We start from the raw sequence: 26482 nt of genomic DNA on the forward strand, positions 1-26482 counted from the left end.
AACTATTATAACTATTATCAATAAAAATAATAGTTATCAAGAAGTGATCGCTAGGAGACAGACATTTTTAAAATAGACACAAAAAGTGGTTAGATTAGATTAATCCAGTGTTTAAATTATTATTCATTCTGCTATTTTAAAACAATATAGGTTCGGAAAAAATCCAACATCAATCCAGCCATTAAAAATATAACAGACACAAACAGTACACACTCTTTTTTCCCTGATGATGGTCAAGATCATGGCCGAAACGTTGGACATTGAGTAAATGTGATGTTTTTAATAAAAATTTCAACTGACTGAGAAGCCGAAACGTCCTAAATTAAACTACATTCATCAGTCGTAGATTCATCGAAATCTAAGGTCTTTATCCTGATACAAAATAATATCTTACATTTAAACGATGAAAGTTCAACTCTGTCTTATATACGATCTTCTATATTTTTTCAAGAATCTTTAGTTCAAATGACTAAAGTTACAACTAAAGTTATTCTTTGTATTGTATTAAAAAAAAACAATTTGTTCTAAAACAAACCTTTGGATTTGTACAAAAAAGTTTTTCCTGCAATCTGATGATTTTAAGTTTTGTAAGAGTTCATTCAAGTTGATTTGATATTATGTATCGATGTATTTTTTTACATATTTCTATACAAACTATACAATATTTATACAAATTCTAGAAAATTTCACAGTCGCTACAGTATAGTTTCCAGATCAATTTAACCGAACTTAATTTTGCAAAATTGTTGAAATTGTGAAGAAAAACATATAATATATCGCTAGCAACCCTGCTTAGCTTAGAATTTGGTCACCTAATTTCTACAAGATGATTTTTAGAACAAACTAACTCATGAAAAATGGAAATTATTTTTCCAATCAAATCAATTACCCGATCATCACTCCAAGCTGCTGTCGATTGCTGAATATTTCTTCGGCGCACAACGCCAATGTAGAGGGATTTTTTCCATCATTCATACCCAGTGGATCAAGGAATGCGGAAAACTTCTTATTGACGCAGTGAGAGCGATTATCTTACTGCAATACAACAGCAGGTAATTTTCATGTTCAGAGTTCCATTTCTATTTGTTGAAAAATGAAGAGTTGCTAGCAAAAATCGGCTCTTCAGAGAAGTATGCTCCAGAACAAGAATAACTTTCTTTTTTTTTTTTAAATAAATACTAATGAAAAAATATTGAATTAAAAAATAGAATTACATAAAAATGTGAAAAAAAATGTTTTTGGTCTTAATTTATTGTGATATCACCTTATTTCATTAAAAATTAGTGAAGAAACTTTTTTTTCAAATAAAAACCACAAAATAAAGCGCCCTTCTTTTCGTCCTACTTCATATTGAAAACGTCTTCCTTTTTCATAGTTTTTTGAGCAAAATGTCCTACTTCTCGAAATTTTATTCTGATAAGCCTATTTACATAGACAATGAATTTGTTGGTTTATTTAAACTTGACAAAAACATTTCTTGAAGCTGGAAGCTCTAGCCATCAGTTTTATATAATTTCATTAAATTAAGTTTTTCTATTTTGAAATTGCTAAAACTTTTTTTTTATTGAATACTTCTCATAAATAGGCAAAACCAATAATTAAAGACAAACTTCATTTGAAGCATATTTGAATTTTCTGGGTGATTTAATACGCAATGAATTAATACACAAAACGTCTTTCACTATAATAAAAATTGACTTCGGGACCGACATGTGATGATTTTCTCGATGGGGCCTAGTTGCGATCATTTTGACAATGGGACAAAATGTACTCGAGGTTTTTTTAATGTTCACCAGAAATAAGTTCTTAAAATGAAATTTTCTCCTAAACTACAGATAATTTTACTTTGATTCCACCGATAAACTAAAAAATGATGAAAACGCAAATGGGACGGACGTGCTATCAGCGGCAGTTAAGCCTAGTATCATAACTTCTGGCGTAGGAAACAACTTTTCTTATTGTTGAACTTTTCTTTCGTGTGAATCTTGAAAAAGGTTCTTGGTGTTGTTATAATAGACAGTAAAATTCAAAAAGATCATGGAAAAAAGTTTCGAAATAATAAAGTTGAAATGTCAAGAAAATGCGAGACCACTTTATTTATTTTTACGCTAAACTTCTAAATCTCTTTCTTTGATTAACGAACATTTTTTTAGATAAATCAAGTGAAATCACATGTCAATGTTAACCCTCTACTGCATGCGAGCCCATATATGACGTCGACCTTTTTTCACATTTTTTATCTTATTTCAATACTGTTAAAAATTTAAAACAATTTTATTGCATCCAAAGTTGAACTGTGGGAATTAAAAAACTGAACAAATTTTAAATTTTATTTATCTCGTTTCTTACGCTATAAAATCAATATGAACTGTTGAGAAAATAATTTTGTTTTGGTATAAATTGCTTAGCGAGAGTTCAATAAAGTTATTCCTAAAGACCAAATTTTTTGGCCTCATGCAGTAGAGGGTCTAAATTGTCTGTATATTAATTTCAATTTAAACTACGCGTGGCTTTGTTCTTGCTTAACGCAGGAAAATCAAAAGGTATGGCCATAAACTATCAAATACAACTGAACGGTTTTATTCGGTACAAAATTCAGCGATTCCAATCAGATCGGCCAGCCCAAACAATGTATACCGGGCCCATTTTGCACATGTTTGTTTCTGATTACCATAATCCGATTGAACATTGATGCTTGTTTGGGATTTTTCGATTTAATTCCGTCGTTATCGTAAATAAGCTTCGTTGTTGCCCGAGGGAAGTCAAACGAACCTCCACGGAAGTATTTTTGCCCAGCTCTGCCTCGTCGTCGTCGTCATAAAAAAGTAAGCAAAATCAATTCATTCCATAATTCAATCTTCTTTATTGTGTGCTCAAACGATCCAATCGCTTCGTCACAAAAGGAGAGGCCGCGTGCGTGATTCACACGCTGAAGTCGTCGTCAAGAATCGAACTCGCATCAACGTTGTCGATTATTTGAACTGAGTTTAAGTCCAATCATCAGCGTCAAAACCGCTACTTGCCGGAATAGGTAGAATCCACCTACGCACCCTCAAGTTGTATCACCTTCCTCAATGCTTCAACCAACAGATCACGGAGTAGACGACAGGGTGGTTAAGTTTGTTAAGGTTCAGCACTCGCGCTAGCACGTTTATCACACCTCATAAAGTGTTGCACGCATGGGTAGTTCAGCCGTTTGTCTAACATTTTACAACATATCAGCCAGATTGGATGCTTTCACGTTTGCAACAAGAAGCAAGTGGAGATGTTTGACGGGGTTTGCTAAAATCTCAGGAGATCCATTCGTAAAGGCCGTGCACATTGCATCATCATTCGCCGGTAGTATTTATACATATTATAAGAAAGAAACGGGGATCGGTTGATTTTTGCACTAAGCAAACATTCACGCACCTGTCCACTCACTAAGTGACAAGTGGCATGGCGGCGATCGTTCAGACGGCGAAAGACGCGTGTTCTTCCAGACTATGAGGCGTTCGGTTGGTGCTCGTCTTCATCGGAACTGAAAATGGAAGAGATAAAATCATACACTTTATAGTAGCAAGTTTTGCATCGAATAAAACATTTTTAGTGTAAATGTCTGGGGAAAAAAAGTGTTTTCAAAACAAGAGCGTTGACGTGGTCTAGAAATAAAAATGGTTATTTAGAACAGGGCCATTTGGTCGAAGGCAAACAAATGTGAGAATTAATGAAATCGCGAAAGGGGTGTCAACTGAACTGGTAAATGATGAAACCTGTTTATCTATTTTTAAGGCTTTTTACTATCCATCATGGGTTTACGATCATGTTGTGCTTATGTAAATATTTTTATAATCTCCCAGCGATTCAAGAAGAGGACTAACATTTCTATCCGGGTCTAAAATCTGTCCTTTAAGTTTCCGGTTGAAAGCTCAAACTTCACATCTCTGAAATCTACCACTTTTTGAAGGAAAACTTCTTGGTTTCAGTACTTATAACTGTTAAGTGAAACCGATATTGTCAAGTTCCAAGAATTGAAGAAAGTTTACGAATGCCAGGACAAATTAAAGTACTACGTCATTTGAGAATTGTGAACAAGATGTCTTAGAAACATTATTCGAAAGTATACTCAAAACGTAGTGGGGACAGACATCCTAACAGCAAATTTGAATAACAAGTGCTGATGTTGATGAAATTGCCAGTGGAGATGTCTATTTGAAATTGATTTGGTGGTTAGGTATAAAAGGTTCAATCGGAAAGCTGAATAAGAATGTCAACACTTTGCATAGAGCCCAACGTATCACGTATTTAAACGAACTTCAAAGAGATATTCAAACAGAACCGAAACGTTTTTGGAAGTACGTCAACTCCAAACGTAAGACGAATTTAATGCCGAAAAATATTTCTTTCAACAATAAAAAGGCAAATACTTTGGATGAGGCTTCAGAATTATTCGCCGAATATTTTCGCTGTATTTACAGCGCTAACGATTTAAATACAGAACTACGATTCCAAGCCGCAACCGAAATTATTCCTGAATTGAGAGTATCGATCACCGACATTCAACGAAACTGTTCGAAAGCATAATTTACGATCAAATGTACCCATGGTTAGAAAGAAAGATATCAGATTTTCAGCACGGCTTTTTGAAAAAGCGTTCAACAGTGACGAACTTGGCGGAATTCGTTTCTCGCACTACTCAATGGATGATGCAGGGATCACAAGTTGATACCATATATACCGACATGTCCAAGGCTTTTGACGTGATCGACATTAATGCTCTCCTGTCAGTTCTATGTAAAAATGGAATTACCGGTACCTGCCTGCAGTGGATTGGTTCATACCTAACAGAAAGAGTACAATTCGTGAAGCTTGGGAATGCGAGATCCAGCGTATTCTCGGTTAACAGTGGTGTACCACAAGGGAGTCACTTGGGACCCCTTCTTTTCATCACTGTTATGAACGAGTTCCCCGGAGTGTTGCGTGACGTGTATGTTTTGATATACGCAGATGATCTGAAAATGTTCCTTCCAGTTCGAAACCCCAAGGATTGCTTGACTCTACAAAATGCGGTATATAGGTTCTCTGAGTGCTGCAGCGCGTTTGGATTGAAAATTAACGCCTCAAAATGTAGCACGATAACCTTTTCCCGGAAGATGAATAACATCTTGCACGAATATCGTTTCGAAAACAGCGCTATCATTGCTAGAAAATCGTCAGTGAAGGACCTAGGCGTTGAGTTGGATGCGGAACTCAATTTTTCAAAACATATTGAACAAGTCGTTGCCAAAGCAAACTCCATGTACGGTATGGTAAGCAGGATTTGTCACGAGCTGGACAACCCTTACACCATTGTTTCGATTTATGTTGGTCTTATTCGAACTGCAATCGAATACGCCAGTATTGTGTGGCAGCCATACTACAATGTACATAAAAACAGAATAGAACGAGTCCAAAAACGATTTCTATGATACGCCCTAAGGAACCTTGGTTGGCAGGACGAAATGCCGGAATATCGAGCCTTATGTATGCTGGTAGGAAATCGTAGGAAATCAATCGACGTGTTGTTTTTTAAAGATCTAAACACTGGAAAATATTTTTCACCGTATTTGTTGTCACAAATCTCACCTAACGAAGGACGAAGCAGTTTGCGCAGCATAAGGCCGTTTCAGCTAACAAACCGTATCCAGAACTACGCTCGGAATGAACCTATTTATAGAATGATGGCGCTCTACAACGCTCATGCTAATGTGATAAAGCTAGAAATGTCCAGAGAACAAATCAAAAATAGATTTAAGTTAGCGTATTCTTAATATTTAGTTAAAACTAGTAAAGATTAAAAGCTGAAGCCTAGGATCGAATAAATAAATAAATTTAAGGCATTTTACTGAAATTTTTTTTGAAATGGAAATAACAATAAAATTATGCGTTGGAATCCGTTGTCCTCGTTGAACTTGACTCAAAATAAAACATAAATTTTGTCAGAGACATAACACAACATACATTGCATAATCGTTAAAACATGGAGACAACCCAGCAAACATTTAAGAGGGTACATCGCAGGAACAACAGAATTAATCAAACGAATATACCAGATGAAAAGATTGTATAAAACTTACCAAAATAGCATATAGCTATAAAAGTGGAGGCGATATATCTACAGTGACAAGATTTTAACGATTCGATTTCCCCATAAAATGTAAAATATACGATTCGCAGTAATTTGAGTAAAACTAAAAAAAAAAAATTCCCCGACCGAGATTTGAACTCCAGCCTCCGAGTTGTCCGTCCGGTATCTTACCACTATGCCAACTCATAAGATGAAATGATTTGCGCTATAGCTCTATATGTGAGATTTTCTGTTCACGAACCGGTCAAAGGAAGAAAGAAGGAAGGATCGCCCATTTATCGTAAATCAGTTTACGCAAATCGTAAATGTTGAATTAGCGTATTCTGAACTTTTTGGAGACATATTTACGAATTGACTAAACTGCTATCCGATTCAATTTTTTTTGGGCAAAGCTTCTCGTAAATGAATGATAGAAAATCACTCAATACCAGCTTGTTTACGATGGTTATTGAAAATGTCTTAATATTCGATTTGGATTATCATTTCTATTACGATTTCATGTTAGCTGGGAATTTTCAGATTGTTTACTTTACTGTCATTAAATTACAAACATGGAGGAATTAAGTTGTGTCTATTTGAGAATACATTTCCAAAATGGTTGAGTTTTAATAACCATCGTCACCAGATAAATCATTAACCAAAATTTTTTGCTTCGTATTCATTCTTTTTGGTGTAAGGGGGAGATGGGTAGCCGATGATCAGCTTAAATGCAAACACTAGTACACGTCCAAACCGACAGAGCTATCAGTCGATCGAGCTGACTAATAGCTCTGTCGGGTCTGACGCAACTAGTTTATCACATGTTTAACACTTAGCGATAAATATGAGAACGCGAAGACTTCTCATCCATTTTCAATGATGATCACGATAACTCGCTCGAAATTATTTTCTCTCAGTTAGTTCTAGTTCTGAAAATATTCTCCTACAAAACTAGAATCGAGCAAGAGAACAAATGCACAGAAAGGGCTTTTCCCAGATATTAGCGGCTATTCTGAATATCAGCGCTCTTAGCTTCATGCAAAAGAAGAAGTTTTCTTTTGTCCGTGAACGAGACTTTATCCTCAACGATAAAGAAGATAAATTTGAATCGGAATGCACAACTTATCGAGAGCAATAGCATAGTGTGCTTGCGGATGAAAATCTCTCTTACGGGTGTTTTGATCGGAAAATCCTATCGAAGAATAACGATTTTATTATTCCCTCAGGCAACACTGTCAGGAATAACGAGTCGACAAAGTTTCCGGCATGATGTCGCGCTCAAGGTTTTTTGATACACGAGGTTCTCCGACTTGCACAGTAAGTAAGCGAAGAGTGAGCGGGGCTCTCAATAAGTTTGTTTACCAACATAAGATTATTTGCTCAGCATTTCTGTGGTTTTTTTGGAAAACAAACTTCATGAGTTCCGCATAGTTGCATAGCCTAAATAGACCAAATGGCTGAATCGGGAATTCGGGAAATACCCCTCATTTTGTAGGTGCATTTGTGTGAATGATGCTTCTTTTTGGATTTTGACATTAGATCTTTAGCTATCAAAAAGGCGTCCAAGCAAGAAGAGTGCACGAAGCTAAAAAAAAAACGATTGGACTATCAACTTATAAGCAGGTAGTGATTCAAAATCGTAACGATAAAAAAATCCTTGCGGCAAAAACAAGATCTCGAAAGCTGTATGTTTCAAAGTTTAATTGCGTGGTAATGGACGACGAAACCCACGCCAAGGCAGACTTCAGAAAGCTTCCGGGACAAGAATAAACTATAAAAGTTCGCCAAAAAATATCTCGTTTGGCAAGCTATCTGTACCCAATGTGGTACAAAGAAGGTGATGAACAAACACGCACACTATTACAGAACTCGTTATTCAAAAAATAAAAAGGTAAACTAAGCCTACGTCACTTGGCAGGATGTTTATTTATCCTAGGCGAGAATCGTAAACAGCAGTTGGCAATGCTTTTTTTCTCAAGTTTTCGCTGGTACAGCCATGATGGTTGTTTGTTTGAAAATGCTTATCTCGGTTACAATGTTTACAAAAAAAATAGTAACACTTAGCACGGGATTTCCGCCGCCACCTGAGATATGTATACAGGTTGATCTGTACCTACACGGAAAATAATAAAAAGGTAAAATTTACCGAGATGGCAAGGTGAACGCTCGTGAAAGCCAAAAAGATAACTTCATCCCTTCGAGGTGAAACTCACCTCACAGCGAACTAAAATTTACCTGAATCGAGGTTGGAAAAAAGGCACAATTCACCGAGAAAAAAGGTGAATCCAAAAAAGGTAAATCTTACCTCGTAGCGAGGTGAAGTTCACCTGAATTGAGCTCAATCATATACATAGGTACGTTTTGTATATCGGCAAAAAAAAACTGACCTGTGCAAAATTTTAGCTCAATCGGACTTCATTAAGAGGTGCTCAAAGTTTCGGGTTTTTACCCTCAAAAATCACCGATGGGTGGACCAAAGGAAATCGTAAAATCAAAATTTAAATTTTGATGCCTAATGACTTTAAAATGCATAAAACGTCGAGATCTGATATTATCTCGAAAAAATATGTTGGTCAAAAATCGACTATCTGGGACTTTCGGTTTTCTGGAATCACAGGAAGTTGGTTTATGACAAAAAAATTTTTTCAAGATTGCTCCAGATTTTGAAGAAATATGCTTTATTAAGTCATTAGGTATCAACATTTAAATTTTAATTTTATTTGGTCACCACTTTGGTGATTTTTGAGGGCAAAAAATTGAAACATTGAGCGATTTGAGGCATCCCTAAATCAAGTCCAATTGAACTGAGATTTGGCACAGGTCAGTATTTTGGAGCAATCTACGAAATGTTTATGGTCGGTTCTAAAAATTCGACTCTGGCTTTTTTTAATTTAGTTTTTGCTAAAATCCAATCCATGCCATTGGTAATTATTATTCATTCTTTCTTTCTTTCGCTTTTGGCGCAGACGGTTAGTCCATGACAGCCAAGTCTTATTGTGAATTTGTGTTATTAGTTATAATTATTGTAAGTATTATTACCTAATTTGCTATAAGGATGAAAACCCCATAAAATGTTTTCTTGTTTCGCTTGAATGTTTGTATGTAGTGGTCGGTCATGCTCGAGTCTACGTCAGTAGTCGGGAAAGCAATCATATCATATTTGGCGCTATGCACATTTCAGCAATTTTTCGGTAGATAGTTAGCTCGGATCGGCATTAAAATTTTGCAACCTCTTTTTTGGTTGTTGTAGAAAATTAAGTTTGCAATTTGCCAGCTCATTGCCAACTAAGTACAAAGAAAACCTGTTCCACATTTCGAATGATGAAGTCTCCAGAGTGTAAAAAAGGTCTTGATCCTGTTAAAAAAATTTAACATTTTTGTTATATTTTTTTCACATTCGCATTCAAGTTATTTTTTTCTTTTATGACCCTCTTTTTTATCTTTCTTAAATAACAGCAATTTTCTACCTTAATAAAATTAAATAATACTTTGAATACTTTGTTCGATATCTCACACGTACATTAAAATATCGTAATAATACCATGGACTTATTTATTTGGATCTCTAGAATATTTTTTGTCAGTACTGCACTTAACAATATCCAAGCGTTTTCAAAATATTTGGATTTTGATCAGTGTTATTTCAAAACAACACTATGCATAAAAGGGGTTAAGTTTTCATCTTTTTATGATGGATCTGTACCAAAAATCAAATTTTGATAGAAAATATAATGTATACTATGGACACATGGGTGGAAAACAGAAGATAAAAAAACAAAAAAGCGCTCAAATGTCAAATTGATCTGATTAAATCACCGACCAGTGAGTATACTCACTATAGGTATACCTATAGGTATCAAATTTTGTTGCATTAGAATCATCATTCTTAAAACGTTTTTTAAGTCTTCGAGAGAGTTTTCCATTGGATAAGTTTACAAGTTTCACCAAACTGAGCATGCCTCATCTATGAAACAATAGCTTTGTTGATTTTGTTTGGTTCCGGCTTAAATTTTTATCGTATACGATTACAAATTTTTTCAAAAAGTGATCATTTTTCTATCGAAAAGTAAAAAATGCTGCAAAAATTCTGCAGCGGAATTTCTATTTGCAAGACCTAGCTATGGACCATTTTCCCAGCAAACATGAAATCGCATTAAAAATGATAACTCAAGTCATTAAAAACGTTACTGCGAATCGTAACTCCAACTTACACAAGTAAAAGGTCGTAAAAATCGTTACTCGAGGTCGGATAAAATGGTTTAAATCGGATATGATAAAAAGTCCGCCATGTTTGCAGATTTTTAAGACGATTTCGTTCCTTTTTTTTCTCCCGCGTGGGTCAAGTGAGAGAACAGCTTTTTTGGTCTCTCTGCGACCAGCAGTGCAGCCAGATTGCTTAAAATCAGATGGTGTATTTGCAAGAATTGTCCAATGACAGAAGCAGAATATATTGTCGCTGGCAACGGTTCGCATAAATTGAGAGAAAAAACTTGTGCTCTCTTGCATTCTTTCAGTATGTATCTATAAGGTGTCGGATACAGGGTTGCCACCTATTTTCAAAAAATGTCTGGAACAATTGGGCAGAAATGTCTGGAAATGGGTATAAATGTCTGGAACATTGTAGTGTTGAGCTAGTCGGGGAGAATAGAATCGAAAAACGAAAAAAAAACGCCCGAACATCAAATTTTTCTGATCATTCACCGACCAGTTCAAACATTGATTCTTTTATTTTCTTTGGGTTATTGTATCAAGCTTTATCATTCCTTTTAGAAAATTTGAAAAATGATATCACGTTGAGCTTTTGTCGGTTCCAAAATGCAAAGTTTCAACAGCTCTATCCAGTTATTGGGTTAATCTCTGCCAAAATAAATGATTTTTTTTAAATATGAATGCATTTGGTTGGTAATGCACATCACAAATCCTTGATAACGAAACACATCAACACTATCTCAATGTTTGGCTATGAAAAATGATGCAGCGAATTTCTATCCTCCCTACCCAGGTGTTGTGAAGCGTATTTCAATACTAAAATTTTAAAATAATATGTTAGATCGATCTGTTTGCAATCAGAAATGAACAAAATCTTTAACTTTATTTTTTTTTTCAATTCGGATCCCGATCACTTTCAATTTATAATCCATAGTTTTAAAACAATGAATCTGCGATCTGAAATAAGAATTTATAATTGAATCTGGATTCCGAAATATGAATTGTTAAGCAGATGGTGTATATTCTGAACTTTTAGTTTTTGATCAAAAACTAAAAGTTCAGAATATACACCATCTGCTTAACAATTCATATTCCGGAATCCAGATTCAATTATAAATTCTTATTTCAGATCGCAGATTCATTGTTTTAAAACTATGGATTATAAATTGAAATTGATCGGGATCCAAATTGAAAAAAAAAAAGTTTAAGACTTTGTTCATTTCTGATTGCAAACAGTCATATTTAGATGGGAAATATTAAAAAACCTTTTTTCATTGTTCAAACCTTTCTATCAAGTAATTTAAAACATTCAGGTTAAAAAATGGATTTAGAATTTTTCCTCGAAGGAGAAATTGTAAAAGTAAAAGGCAATATTAACATATAAATTAGAGGAATAAATTCAAGTGAAGGTATAAAATAAGCGTTTTATTTTTCTAGAAACACTTTTTATTGTGATCAGCTTTCCACCGAGTTTCGACTATGAAACTCGAAAGCTTAGGTAAGAACTTAAATCTTCAGCTGAGTAAAATGCTATAGAATATCGATGCCTATATCAAGGCTGAGTAAGCTTTCAAGTGACCGTTCTATGGTACTTTTAATTACTTGAGCATTTGAAAAAAAGTATGGGTTTTCCTCAAGAGTATAGAGGCAAAAATCGCTATCTATTAAGTCGGTCTCGAATATATTGGAAAGGAAGCACCAATAATGAAAAGCAGGTATGGTGCAGGTATGAAAATTCTGCATGAAACTGAATCACAAGATCTCCGGAATAAATAGAAAAAAAACTTAAAAAGATCGAAAGATCGGATCGAAAATAAACCGATTTAATCGATTTTCTAAGGGTAAAGAATCGATCAAAAAAATCGGAAATTTTAGTTCAAAAGATCGATCTCGCAAAGATCGATCCAAGATCGACCAATCCAGATCTGGGGGAGGAAGACTGAATAAAAAAAGAAAAAAATCTTTCAAACGTCAAATTTCTCTCATCCATTTACCGACCAGTGCGAAGGTTCAAAATTTTACTTTCTTATTTAGTGATTTTTTATAAAACTTGTTTGATGCTGAAAAGCACTTGTTTTGCATAAAACAACGTTTTAATTAAGTTTTGTTTTGCTCTGGCAAATTCTTGCATGATCAGGCGTATTCAGTCGCTCAAATTTCGTCAAAGTTTTGAAGCTGATAAATAAAAATTGTTTGATTAATGATTGTTCTAAAATATAGCTTAATCTAAATTTAGCACCTAAACAACTGAGTTACATGACTCGCTACACGAAACTGATCATCTGAAGTTAAAATTTGAACGATTATAAATCTTTTCAACAGTTACTGGCTTTTTGGCGAATAGTAAAAAAACGATACAGAAAACGATACAGCAAATTCCAGTCTTCCTCCCCCAGATGTAGATGATCCAGTTTGGAATGTTACGTAGGCACATTATTGTGAATTTTTAATAACTACTTGTTGTAGAATGAAGTCGATCAATAAGATGTTTATACTAGAACCAAATGTTAATTGATTACGGAGTTTTCGTTTCTAGTAACTTTCGAGTTGGGGAATATGCCCATTAAACAATTTTCCTGAGTTTTTTTCGGATTCGGACTTAGAAATCATATCAGTCCTTTCTTTTCAGTCTCAGATTTCAGATTGAAATAATAAATAAGCTTGGGCATGTTTAAAAATTTCTTGCTAACCTTACCATTTCGAACCTGTTCTTTCTCTGTCTCGAACTTGGGAAAATTTCCGAAAAACCAGTCACTTTTCGCGGACGGGACGCAAGAACGCGTGTTTTCATGCCACGGAAACACCAAGAAAAGAATGACAAATGGCCGCCAGCTGGTCGCATTGTATTTGGATAGGCCTTTTCACACAGCCCAGTGATGAAATAAGATCGGAAAGAAATGATTTCAAATTCTCCCAGTATGGACTTTCGGACCGAGTAATGTCAAAATACTAGACAGTTTTCGTACGAATTCTGACGATTATGATTCAAACTTGGTCAGAGTCATTCGGTGGATACAAAACCCACTGGGCTGTTGATTAGAGCGAAGTGAGCTCGAGCAATTCTACTCCACCCCAGTCAGTTAAAGTAGTCAATAATGCCAAAATAGATTAAAAATTTTGAAAAAAAGTTCTGTCAATCAAAAAATGTCTGGAATTGTCTGGAAGAAATACTATAAATCTGGAAGTCTGGATACCAAAAAAAAAGTCTGGCCGGAGGTCAAAAAGTCTGGAAGATCCAGACAAAATCTGGAAGGTTGACATCCCTGGTCGGATATCGTCCAATTCGTATAATCTTATCGCTTTAGCCAGAAGTTGAAAATATGTTTGTGTATTGCCTCCACTTTGGTAGGTAAATGCTGTTTTTCGAGTTTCATACGATCACTCTTTAATGTTTATGAAACGTATAACAAAGTTGTTGTGAAATATACCTACAAAAATGTTTGCTGAGCTTTTTTCAAATCATGACTTTTTTTGATTACGTTTTCTATTCCCTGAAGCTTACATTTAAATTGTTAAAAAAAAATTTATATGGTCGAAGTATGTATGTATGTATGTATGGTTCCCCCATCGGTAGCAAGGTCCTGCCTATGTCTGTGTGGCTTGGCCTTCGAATTTCTTCTAGGGCTTCCACGGTCCGATGGTTCGTCGAAGGAAGGCATCCAACCCTCGGAAACCTACAATGGCCGGCTACCCGTGCCGCTTGCAATCATTTCTTTGGGCTATCCCCAGATGCATTCCTTCTAAAAATATATAATCAAATAATACAGAAAATTTATATAATATCTGGTGGGAAGGAAAATTACATAAAATAATGAATAAATATACAATTCAATAAGGTAAAAAAATACTTCAATAAAAGGATACAGACCTGAAAGAAATTTTATAATTATTTATGATTATATGCAAGACAATTTTATACTATGTTAGAAAAAATTGTTTGTATTGCAAAAAAAAACACATTTCAAAAGTACCCTACATCCGATTCAACCCAGGGTAACTTTTCGTCGAACATTTACTAACAAATTCCTTTGGATATGATCGTGAAGCTCACGGATTTTTCTCGGATTGATAAAAAGAATATTTGATGAATGATTTGATAAAAAGAATAAATTTCACCATCAGCTGGAACCAAAAACCAACCCTGACTTCGACTTCATCACCTTTTGCTGTGAAATATTTCACTAGCACGAAAGAATCTACTCTTCGTTACCAGTTACCAGCCAGCACGCTACAAAAAAATAGGTACTCTCTCTCTCTTTCTAATTCTCAATCCTTGATGGGAGTATAAATAGTACAGAATGAGAGAGATTTATTTGCGTCCGGTCTGCTGTTCATGTCATGACGAAGAGGTTGGAAAAGTAATATGAGAGAAAAGGAAGGCAACCTCATGTAAATTGGAATGCTCTCACCGGATGTTTTTTCGTCTGATGTGTGGGTGGCGTGGCGTCCCTCGCTGATCTGGCTTCAATGCAGAATGCTTCCAACAAACCCATTTCACTACTTAAATTCACTATTCACTAGTACCCTGGTCTCAATGCCATGCTTCGATTGAACACACAACAAGCACAACCCTGACTTGTTCACCTGATTTTGACCAGTAACTTTTGGGGATATCCGATGTTTTCCCTTTGTTTAGTAAAAAAAAAGTTTCTTTCAAACACAATTTACGGAACTCTCATCACATCACATTTTTATGGCTTATGCTTATTAAACATCTTTCCTTATTATCTTATGAGATTCCCCCCCAGCCATTTCACTCGATTTCCAAGCCATTTTTCACTAAAACTGCAGCACAACTCGGTAAATGGACGCGGAGCAAAATATAAAATCGACCGTTCGGGGCGACACTCAGAGCGCGACGTCTAAAAAATATATCTCGAAAAAAAAAAAAAAAAAAAAAACAAAAAAAAAAAAAAAATTTATATGGTCGAAGTTATGACAAATTAAGCCGTTTGTCCTCCTTCGGCACAAAAACAAAATATTTGACTTTTTATCACTCCATCACAGTTTTTGCGTAATAGCACGATTCCAGATCAAACCAAAACAGAGTATGAACTTTTTGGGACCAACTGAGGTGCTATATAGGGAAATGGTTACATTTGGAGGCAGTATTTTTTGTACACGCAGAGAAAATATTCAAATTTTTTTCTTAAACAAACTCCTGTTTTCTTTGAATCAATGAATTATCGTTCTGATTCAAATGATTAAGTTTTTAAATAAAGAATTAATTTTTTGAACTGAATAATTTTGGACTTAGACTTTAAGCAAATTCTTTGATTTAAAAAATTTTAAATTTAAAGAATAATTTCTTTAAATTAAAACTTCAAACTTAGAAGATATTTTGGATTGAATGAGAACCGAATTTCGAATAAAGTTTGGCCTCTCAAGTGAACAGTGAATTAGAGTTAGCTATTAATATAGGAGGATTCAGGATGAAGAATGGTTAAGCATGGATCACGACTAATCTGTACGCACTGTTTATTATACCATAGCGCTCCTAGTTGTCAGATCTGGAATTTTTTGACAGTACTTAGTTCGGAAATGTTTCCTCTATCAATTAATTTCATTACTATTCGTTTTGTTTCAAAAAAGTTACACGTGATGGAAGCCGCGAGACGAAAATTAATTTTGGACACTCAAGTCAAAAACCCGACGTGGTCGGGCTCAAAAATCGCGAAATCGTTAAAAATTGTCAACTCAACCGTGTGCAACGTTCTCAAACGTTTCCGTAAGATGCATACTATCGATCAATAGGTTCATACCAAGCGTCATGGTGGAATTAAGGATCGGAAACTGCATTTGAAGATGTTGAGAACGATCAAGGCAAACACAGGGTAGTCGGACTACGACATCGCCAAGAAATTCAACGTCGACCGGTGCACCGTCAGAAGGATTCGTCTGCGCCAAGGAATACGATCCTATCGGGCAACCAAACCGGATATTGAAACAAAAATTAGTAGCCAAAGGACGTGCCCGAAAATTGTACCACAAGATTCCAACGAAGTTCGACGGATGCATCCTCATGGATGACGAAACGGACGTGAAGATGGATTTTGGGCAGCTTCCTGGCCAAAAATTTTATAAAGCCACTGCAGTGGTGCACTGAACTGGTCGGTGAGATGCCCCGGCAAGTTCGAATTCGTTTTTGCCGATAAGTTTGCAAGAAAGTGTTTGATCTGGCAAGGTAATTGCAGCTGCGGACGAAAAACCTCGGTTTTTGTGAAAAACAAGACCATGGACTCCGAAATGTACAAGGAGGAGTGCCTGAAAAACGCTTTTTTTCGTACACTAAATCTTACAAAGGACCAGTAAAGTTTTCGCCAAATTTGGCAAGCTGCCACTACAGCATATAGATAGTACAGTGGTATTGGGCCAACGGATGGATTTTGTCGAAAAGCCGCCCTATCGAAAAATTTTGGGTAATTGTCAAGATGAAGAAGAATGGTAGGACTACTCGGGATGGAACAGAGATAAAGAGATTGTGGAACAAAATGGCCGCTGTAGTCAGCGAATAGGGTGTCCACACTATAATGAGTGGTACTCGATGAAAAGTTCGAAAGTTCATCAAAACAACATCGGAATAATTTTTTTTTATTATTTTTCCTTTAAAATTCAATAAAAACCCTACATTTTGAGTACAAAACATTTTCATTTCATTTACATAACTCCGAGATAGACCCGTTTTAATGCGTCCAGATTTGTCGTGATCCATGCTTTAAGCACTGACCATACTGACTGGACACTCGATTTCGTTTTCTGGATAATTTTTCCAGAAAAAAAAAACAAAAAAAAAATCATTTTTCCAACAGTACGCAATGTCGATTCCAGAGTGCGCATCGATCGATTTGAAGAAATGCTATCCCAGTTAGGAAATGCCACCCAACTTTAAAAATAAAACACGCAATTTCTACGATAAAATCGGGCTAAACAGGACCATTTTTCCTACAGGGCATTTTTTGTCAAATTTTTCAGGTTCGCCACCTGCCGTCGGTATTGCGAACCTGCAAAAGCTGACAACAAAAAATTAGACAGAAAATGGTTGAATTTTTGTTCTAAGAGTCAAGTCAGTGTGGTCAGAGCTTTAAGTGTGTGTTAATCCGTTAGTCAAAAAGTAAATAGGTATTTAAGATTTTATATAAAATCTTGCATTGTTACAGGACCACGGCTGATGCCGCCCCAAATCCAGCGGTCTGATTAACTTCGGCACGATCTTCAGCGGCAATCACCAGTTGGATGAAGACTAAAACTAGCAACCGAAGTTGCTTCCGGAAGTCTATTTAGCGGCCCAAGAAGAATAGCCTCAAGCCAAAATGACAAACTGTATTTGTCAACGAAAATTAGGACAGTTTGTGTTAAATTTGTGTAAAAAATAAAATTAATATGTAAATTATTTATTTTTATTATTCAAAATTCCTAACAGGAACTCCGGAACTACAGAAAATATGTCTTTCAATTGGATTAAAAGGAAAATAGTTCAATGAATGAATGCTTTCAAATCAAAATCTAAAATACATTGTAACAAACGAGAACAACTTTGCATCAAACGAAACGGTTTTTGTTTCCTCGAAACAAAGGAAAATGCATTTGAACCAAAGGAATTTTTATTTATCCTAATATCAAAGGAAAAAGTCTTTTGTTTTTGAGGCCTTCGTTATGAAATCGTTGAAGCGTAGACGGATTTGTAGCTTCCACAGATCGTCAGCCTCCTCAAGTACTAGACATCAATTTTTTTAATTTTTTCTCCATGTTTAACTCTGGAAAATACATACGAAACTTGTCTACGAAAAGTTTCTGACCGGAAATCTGCCAGGTGTCCGCGAAAGAGTTCGGTTTGCTGTCCATTACGAATTTTAGAAAATATCTCCCCACTAGCGGTCAAAATATTTTGCGCTCGGTTTGACCACCGTATTTTGTTTATTTTTCAGGTGAGCAGCTTTTCTACCTTCTAGAAATGTCAGCTGATTTCCAGCTGTTTTTGGGTTGTTTTGTTTATGTTTGCCCAGTTTTGCTAAAAATGCCATCGATACAAGAAGCGTTTTGCGAGCGCGTTGTACAGTTCTACAAACTGCACAAAAATCTCAGCAAAAAGTATAGAGTACAACATTTTAGAAGTGAAAATGTGGCGGCTTCCACTGTTGACCATATCCTAAAATCCCGGAAGCTTCGGCGAACAACCGATTATGGGCCGTTTTCAACTGCTCACTATATTTTTTTCAACAATGGACAATGTACCTTTCATTCCAATAAATCAAATCTTCTTCAAGTACACTTGATTTTTTTTCACAACTTGAAAGAGAAATTCCAAAATTTTAGTTGCCACCCGTTACAAACCACATAACTAAGTAGTTTCACCGAAAAATATCATCAATTTCCATCCATGCATTCAAAAGTTATACACTAAACAAAGTGATACACGATTCTATAATTGACTAAGTAGGTAGTGCACTTTTAGTTTAGTCAATATCAAAATGGAATACCACATAAACTTAGCACCTGTTTATTTAAGTAAAAGCAATCTAGGAAATCCTTAATGGTCAAATTTACCTCACATTATGGCTGATTTACCTAAGACCTTGATATTAATTTGAAAAATGTAAGATCCAATAGAGTATCTGTGCAATGGAAGAACCTTGTGATTTTGTATAACAACTAAATTTTTTAATACATAAAAACCAAGAATCTCCAGAAAGCATTTCATACCCATTTTAACTTCCCATTTTTTCGTGTAAATCGTCACTTAAAGACTTGAAAAACCTGATAATTAAACGGCAAGGATAATATTACAGGGGAACATATTCAAAATTCTACAGCTAAGCATACAAGCTATATTACGAAGAGATCATTACATAGTAGGTTTGTTAGTTTACAATTTTATTGATGTCGGGATAAGCTGTATGGTTTTCATCTCCATCATGATATTTGACTGCTAAATAAGGCTACACGCATACACTTCAGGTTAGTGGAATAGAAATTTTTGTTTTAATAAAGGTTAATATTGTCAAACTTTTTTTTTAAATCAACGATATATTGGGATACATGTAAAAAGTTACAAGTAAAGTATCAAAAATTGAGTACAATTTTTAGCATAGAATCTGTGTTGAGAGTCTGGTTAGATACCAAAAGTAGGTAATCTATTATTTACAAAGAACCTTGTTCAGAGTTTTCAGTCATACCTTTCCAAATTGGCATACAGATCGCTATTAACCAGCACCTGACTGGTATTGACCCTCCGGAATTTGAGCCCTCGAGGCTTAGTATAGTTGCCTGTGTTGCTAGAGCTGACCTGAGAGCTGCTCCCGGAACTGGTGGAAGCCGTAGCAATTTGTAGATCCCGTCGCTGAACTTTCCTCCGGAAGGCCTTATCCCTAATCGAGGATCGCTTATCACCGATATTATCACTGGATTGAACCTCCGATCGGTCCGCGTCACGTCCTTCCTCTTCCGAGGTGGCACTTTGCTGCGGTTGCTGCTGTTGTTTGTCATTTGTGTTCAGAATTGCGATCAGGGTGTCCAGATCTTTGTGCAGGGTTTCCATAAGGTTCGATTGAGGGATTTTGTCCGCGGGTGGATCACTGGATGTGACCTGGTCACCCATTGTAACATCCGGCTCTGCAAGAGAAGAGATTAATCAGAATCGCAGTAAATATTTTTCGCACTCGCGTTTGTTGAGTCTAAGTGGGAACCCCTCTCAGATAGGCCATAGGTAGTGAGGTGAGAATCGTTCCGCGTGGGAGTAGCAACGAATTAAAATTGAAGCTGTTATGGAAAACGACAGCCGGCCGCGCATCATCGTGAGTTATATTTTTTTCTGGCATTTGTTTATCTTCAGTTTCATTTGGTACGATACGAAAATAAAATATTCCCATTCTGGTCGCAGCGGTCTCATTCTGAGGTTCCACAGCACATTTTGATGCGTTAGTGGAAAGAAACTTAAGTTTATGGACCTGTTTGACAGTGCGCTTAATTTAGGTGCTCCACCTCCTTCCACATGGTAAGACTAGTGGCCACAATGGCATTGTTTGAATTTGGACCAGTCAGTTGGTATAATTTAGTGATCAACAGTTTACGGGCAGGCTTAAAAGTCTTAAGCCTTCCCGTAAATTTAGTAAATAATAATTAACAGGATGTCTTCTTTTTTTCATTTTCAATTTGAATGAAATTCCCATTTGTCATCTTTTATTCGTATTATTTTATTTTGTGAAAATTTCAAAATCCGATTCGTTCATTTAGAGAAAATTTAGGACATTATAATCGTTTAAACATAATTAAGGAGATTTCTTAGATTTCATGTAATCTTTTATAAGGAATTAAAATTCACAAAATACCACATTGAAAATGGAATTTTAAATTGAACGCTCACACGTCTAGTTATATTTTGAAGTTAATTTTTAGTCTTTATTAAAGATTTCAAGCAAAACCTTCGAATTTTCTCAATTGTGTTTTATAAGATTTTAAATATCAAAATTTAAAAGATTTTAAATAAAGACAATGAATTCTGAATTTCATTTCCAAAATAAGAGCGGATTTTTTTTTTAAATTCAAAACTCAGAATGTTAAAATGAAATGTTCTCAACGATTTATTTTTAAAATTGATTAGAACTGCAATTTTATTTGCTAAAATTGAGACTGTAAATTTCATTTCAATATTCGTTGAAATGTTAAGAATTTTTTTTAAATGCTTCAATATTCGTATCCAAAAGGAAACTAAAAACACCATTAGATATATTTGGGTAAGTAAAAATTAATTTTAATATTTTTTTTTACTTTAAACCGTGAAACGACCATCTATAAATTAATTTAAAATTTTTTGGATAACGTCAAAAACGGAATGCGTGTTGACATTCACATTGGTTAAGCCTGTTTATTTTATAAAAATAATCTATGAACCCAAGAAAACAAATTTATTTTTCTGTGGAAGTAAAGGGTGATACGGTTAAAGTTTGGTCAAGGAAAAACGCGGGTAGATCGATAAAATCGTTTATTTAAAAAATCAAATTAAATTTCATTTTCAAGTTTAATTAGTAGAAAATTTAGGAAAAATATTCAGTTAGGCTTCCACTTTTCCAAATCCGAATTACCGGGCCTTGCGCTTAACCCCTGCCATCAGATTTCGTACAGCCACCTTGTCCACCTTCTTCGCCGCAGAAAACCAGTTTGCCCTGAACTGCTGCTCGTCCTTGCAGTTTTTTTTTTTGGTCTTTTTTAGGCTTGACAATAGCCCAGTATTTCTCAATTGGGCGGAGCTCTGACGTGTTGGGAGGGTTCTTGTCCTTGGGAACCACCTGCACGTTGTTGACGGCGTACCACTCCATGGCCTTTTTACCGTAATGGAAAGATGCCAAATCCGGCCAAAACCGTATGGAACAACCGTGTTTCTTCAGGAAAGGCAGAAGACGTTTATTCAAACACTTTTCACGTAAATTTCTTGGTTGAAAGTCCCGGAAGTTATGAAAATGCTGCTTTTCAAGCCACAGGTGCAGATGGCTTTCCAAACCAGATATTTCTTCGCGAACTTTGACAGTTTCATGTGCTTGAAAATATCTGCTACCTTTCCCCTTATTTTTGGCGTATAAAACTCCTGTCCCGGAAGCTGCTTGTAGTCGGCTTTGACGTAGGTTTCGTCGTCCATCACCACGCAGTCAAACTTCGTCAGCATCGTCGTGTACAGCCTCCGGCACCGCGCTTTGGCCGTCGTATTTTGTTTATCATCGCGTTTTGTAGTCACTACCTTTTTGTAAGTCGATAGTCCGGCTCGTTTTTTTGGCTCGATGCACGGTTGTAGACGATACACCCTGCTTATTTGCGGCATCTCGGAGAGATAGGTTAGGGTTTCGCTTGAAAGTAAAATATAATTTATAAATTTTTAAAACCTCTCATAATTTTTTCTGGGTGTTTTTACTGTCGAAAATAGCAAAAAAAAATTGAAAGTGATTAATTCAGTCCTGAATGAGCGTAACGAGTTTTTTTTTTAAACTTGTATAGAAAATCAAAATATTTTATTTAAAAGTCACCTACTTATAGTTCAAAAATATAAAACTGTGTTCCCCAGCAACAGGGATGGCAAAACTCCTCATATCGGCTTTCCCAGTGAAAGAAAGTGCAATTTATTCGTCTGCTCCCCTCAAGCTGTGCGGAGAGAGATAAATCGCATGTCAATCAAGGGTGAGTTCACCGTTGCCACAAATACCGATTTTCCGGTATTTATACCGATTTTTGAGAAAATTTTCTACCAAGAATCGGTATATACCGATTATCGATTTTTGGCCAAATATACCGATTTCGTACCAATTTTTAAGATTTTGACTCAGAATATAAAAATAGTTTTTTTTTTAGTCTGAGCAAGACTTCCGAAGATATTGGATTTGCTGTTAATTATATGTCGAATAAATGATAATTTTTGTTAGCTTAGAAAGCCTACTTGAAAATTGCCAAGCTCTATGGTATCAAACTAATTTTAGAAATGCGTGACGGTCACGAAACTTAAGATTTGCGCTTACGCTTGGCCGATTTCAGAGCCTCTGATCGAAAAACTTGTAATGACTTTATAAGATGAGTGAACGTTGTTTTAACCAAGCAAATAACGAATATATAAAAAAGAGAATTATTTTTCTCCTTTTGGAAGTTGTATGTTCGAAAAGGAACCCACGAATAGAGTCCTTAGAAATTGAGAAACTTTTTAAGAAAAAAATAAATTAATTAAAAACTGTTGTCTGCTATAGAATAATCCACGACAGAAGGGAATTTTCGGTTCCTATCTCTCAATATCTTTTTTCTTTAAGATTTTTTCATCTTGAATTCAAATCATCTGTCAGATTTCTTCAAATATCTTGACATGATTGAATCTAGAATAAAATCGATCATGAATAACCGATCAACAAAAAAAAACAAACATAAAACCTTAAAACTGATTTACAATCTTCTTATTATTCTTCATTCAATCAAGGATTCAGATCTTGCCTGGCTTCAGAGATACAACGCTTTAAAAAAGTTCTACAGTTAAAAAAAATTAAACAGATAAGATAATAAGATAAGGTTGCCAGATTGCCCGATTTTATCCGAGTTCGCCCAGATATTTAATGCGAAATTTGAGAACAGTCCGGCCCGGCTCGGTTGTCCGGATTGCATTGAAAAATGCCCGGGTTTTGCCCGGATTTATTCACTTTATTTGGCAAATTAAACAAAAAAAAAACACTCCAAAATAAATTTTTTGAACAAGTTTTATAAAAATAATCATGAAAGGTTTTTTGGAAGCCTAAAATACGGTTCAAAATCTATCGATGAGTTTTGATTAAAAGATTTTTTTTAAAATTTTTTCCTTGATTTTTGTTGAGGAATTTCTTATTTTTGAGAAAATTTGCCCAGATATTGCCCGGATTTATGGTCGTCAATTTGAAATCGAACGCCCCGATTTTGCCAGGTTTATATAAAAAAAATTGCCCGGTTTGTCCGTCCCGGATACGTGCTGAACAAATTTTGACAACCTTAAGATAAGATCTATGCCTCTAAAAATATCAAAGGTTTAATTCGTATTGAGCAAAATTAGAAAAAATGTACAAAAACAAACAACTACAACTTTTTTTTTTCAGAAGCCAAATTTAGTCGCGACCTTCGGGAAAGTTGATCATTGTCTTTTAACCTTAATTTTCAAAATCATTGTGCACAAATAAATTAAATATATTTTCAAAAGTTTTCTCGAAAACAAGACTGATAGAAACAACATTGTTACATATTTGGAATCAGCGCCCTCAAATTAGTCAAATGAGCTGTTCAATTTTTTCCTCCTCGGAAAATGAAAATTTCGTTGCCTTGTGTAATAACATTGCCCTAAGTAAGAAGCTAATCTCTTAATGGTCAATAATCTTTTTCAGAATTATTAACAAACAAAAGAAAATATTTCATAAGGTATCATGAATTTGCTTTCATGATACCATATGAAATATAACTTTAGAAAAAAACAGCTAGGACTGATGTTGAAGTCTATATCTAACATGAAAATAAAACTATTTGAATAAGAACATTAACAATATCAATTTTACCAGAAAGCTTCGGTAGTCTTTTGTGAACTTTTAGCACAGAATCTTTTGGATACTTGAAATTCACAAAAACTTCTTTATCGAAAATCTTCGAAAACCTATATCAAGATTTACTAAGAAACAGCAATTGTAAATAGAATACAATAGTCATGCTTGTTGAAACAATTCTAAAAGATGTTTTGAAAAAAATTGAATAAACAAAACAGAAAGTTTTTATAATTTTAATCTACACATCAGGCGTATAAGAGAGAGGGCAGTAAAAACAGAAGGGATTGGCTAATCAGGTTTCAGAACCACTTCAATAGCCTATTGTTAATCGCTTTAAAATACCGATATTCATACCGATTTTTTGCACATAAGAGTGAGCGAGTGCATTGATATCCGCTGAGGAAATGAATTCTCTTCTCCAAAAAAAAAACTATTGCGCATTGTGTTGAGGAGAAATCTCAAAGTAACACAGTTTTTTCTTGGTACGTTCACGAGAAAAGACGCTGGTCTCCGAACCAGAGGCGTCCTGATTTTTCGGGATTTGTCCTGATTTTCGAGAGGCTGTCCTGATTCTCGAGAGGCTGTCCTGATTTTCGAGAGGCTGTCCTGATTTTTCAGAAACTCTGGAATTGTCCTGATTTTGGAAAAAAATCTAAATTATAATTTATTTTGTAGTTAACCTAAAACGCAACCAATATCATAATGAAGTCAATTTTTAGAGGGATTGATATTTTCGAAAGGAATTGGAATTCGATTGGATGTGAACAAAGAGGGTTTTTGGATATATTGAAGACAGTAACAAAATCCAAAATGTCCATTTTTACATTTTTACATTTTTACCAGAAATCTTTGCAAAATCCGCCCATTGGAATTCAAATTTTTCAAATTAAAAACCGGACTAATCAGTTCAAATCCCGGTATTTTTATAAAATTTCATGAGTTGCAAAATTTTAACATGAAAAATTAATTTTTCTCGAGACACCTCAGTGGCATTGATCTTATTTGAGGCTATTTTTTCTCCAAATCCAGGCCACCTCCAAACCTTGCTTTCCTATTTTTTTTTCTTTGAAAATCCGCGTAAGCTCGTAAATAAAACCAGCCAATCTGGTATCATTGCACTATGTAGATACCATTTCTTTAGAGGAATTCATAATCCCAAAGTAATGTAAATCAAATTGTGGCCCAAGATTTTTAAGGAAATATGAAATTTTCATCAAATTGGCATTCCTGATAATGTTTTTAAATTTCGTCCCCACGTTGTCGAAAATTGTTGTTTACATGAAAATTTGCGTTACACACGCTTCAATTTTCTCACTTTTTTTAATTTATTAACTAATTTTACATTTTACTCACATATAATCTAAGACACGAATGCCACAAGGATGGTAAAGTGTCATTAATAAAATCTTTAAAAAAAAACTCACATATAATGTTATTGTAGGAATCATTCATAGCAAATAGTTGACTAGAGTTTGAAAGTTTTGAATCGTGAAGCTCAAATTAGTGTTTTTATCAGTTCAAATTATAGCATCATTTTTGTGTCCTATGATTCAAAACATATTTTTAAGTGTCTGGTGTTTCGAATTAAAATTTATCAGTTTCTAGTAAATTAATCATTAGTAACTGATATACCAACACACCTTTATAAACAATACTAATTTTGAATCAATTTGTTATCCTCTAATCAATCAAGTTTTTTTTTACTTTTCCTAGATGTTGTAGTTTCAAAAGATTATAATTCTCCAAATTTCAGACCATTTATTAGAAAATTGAACGTTGTGTGGCATTTAGGTCTACAAATTTTCTTTCAAGGATTTCTATTTTGCTTCAAAAGCTGAAACTTTCATCTGGAAAACGAGAGCTCATAGAAGAAAAAACCAAAGACGCTTCCAAATTAGTCAGAACAAGGTCTTGAACTATGTGCATCTCTGAAAAAGTAAATTTGGTAGACCTGTGCTATCAATACCTCTGTAAAATATACGGGGAAAATTTGTGTTTTTCTGGTTGATAATTATAGTTCATCAAGTTGGATAAAGCTTCCACAGTAAAATGCAAACAAAAGATAAAGATTTTACAGCCATTCCTTGAAAACGTTGGATCGATAGCTTTTCAACTGCAGATCAAGTTAGTAAGTAACTTTGCCGTTTGTATACATAATGAATCTTTTC

The 26482-nt window shown here is 34.9% G+C and overlaps 1 protein-coding gene across 1 annotated transcript in view; it reads right to left on the reverse strand.

The window, feature by feature from the left end:
* Positions 1–1584: 1584 nt before the first annotated feature.
* Positions 1585–26482, reverse strand: part of LOC129746026 (snRNA-activating protein complex subunit 1) — a 57853-nt gene continuing 32955 nt past the window's right edge. The window contains exons 3-4 of the mRNA XM_055739445.1: positions 19467–19902; positions 1585–3520 (exon numbers count right to left, since the gene is read on the reverse strand). Coding sequence (XP_055595420.1) covers positions 3484–3520; positions 19467–19902 — 473 coding nt within the window. The 3' untranslated portion in view covers positions 1585–3483. The remainder of the gene's footprint in view (positions 3521–19466; positions 19903–26482) is intronic.

Source organism: Uranotaenia lowii, chromosome 2 (genome assembly GCF_029784155.1).
Source record: "Uranotaenia lowii strain MFRU-FL chromosome 2, ASM2978415v1, whole genome shotgun sequence".
Classification (NCBI taxonomy): Eukaryota; Metazoa; Arthropoda; class Insecta; order Diptera; family Culicidae; genus Uranotaenia; species Uranotaenia lowii.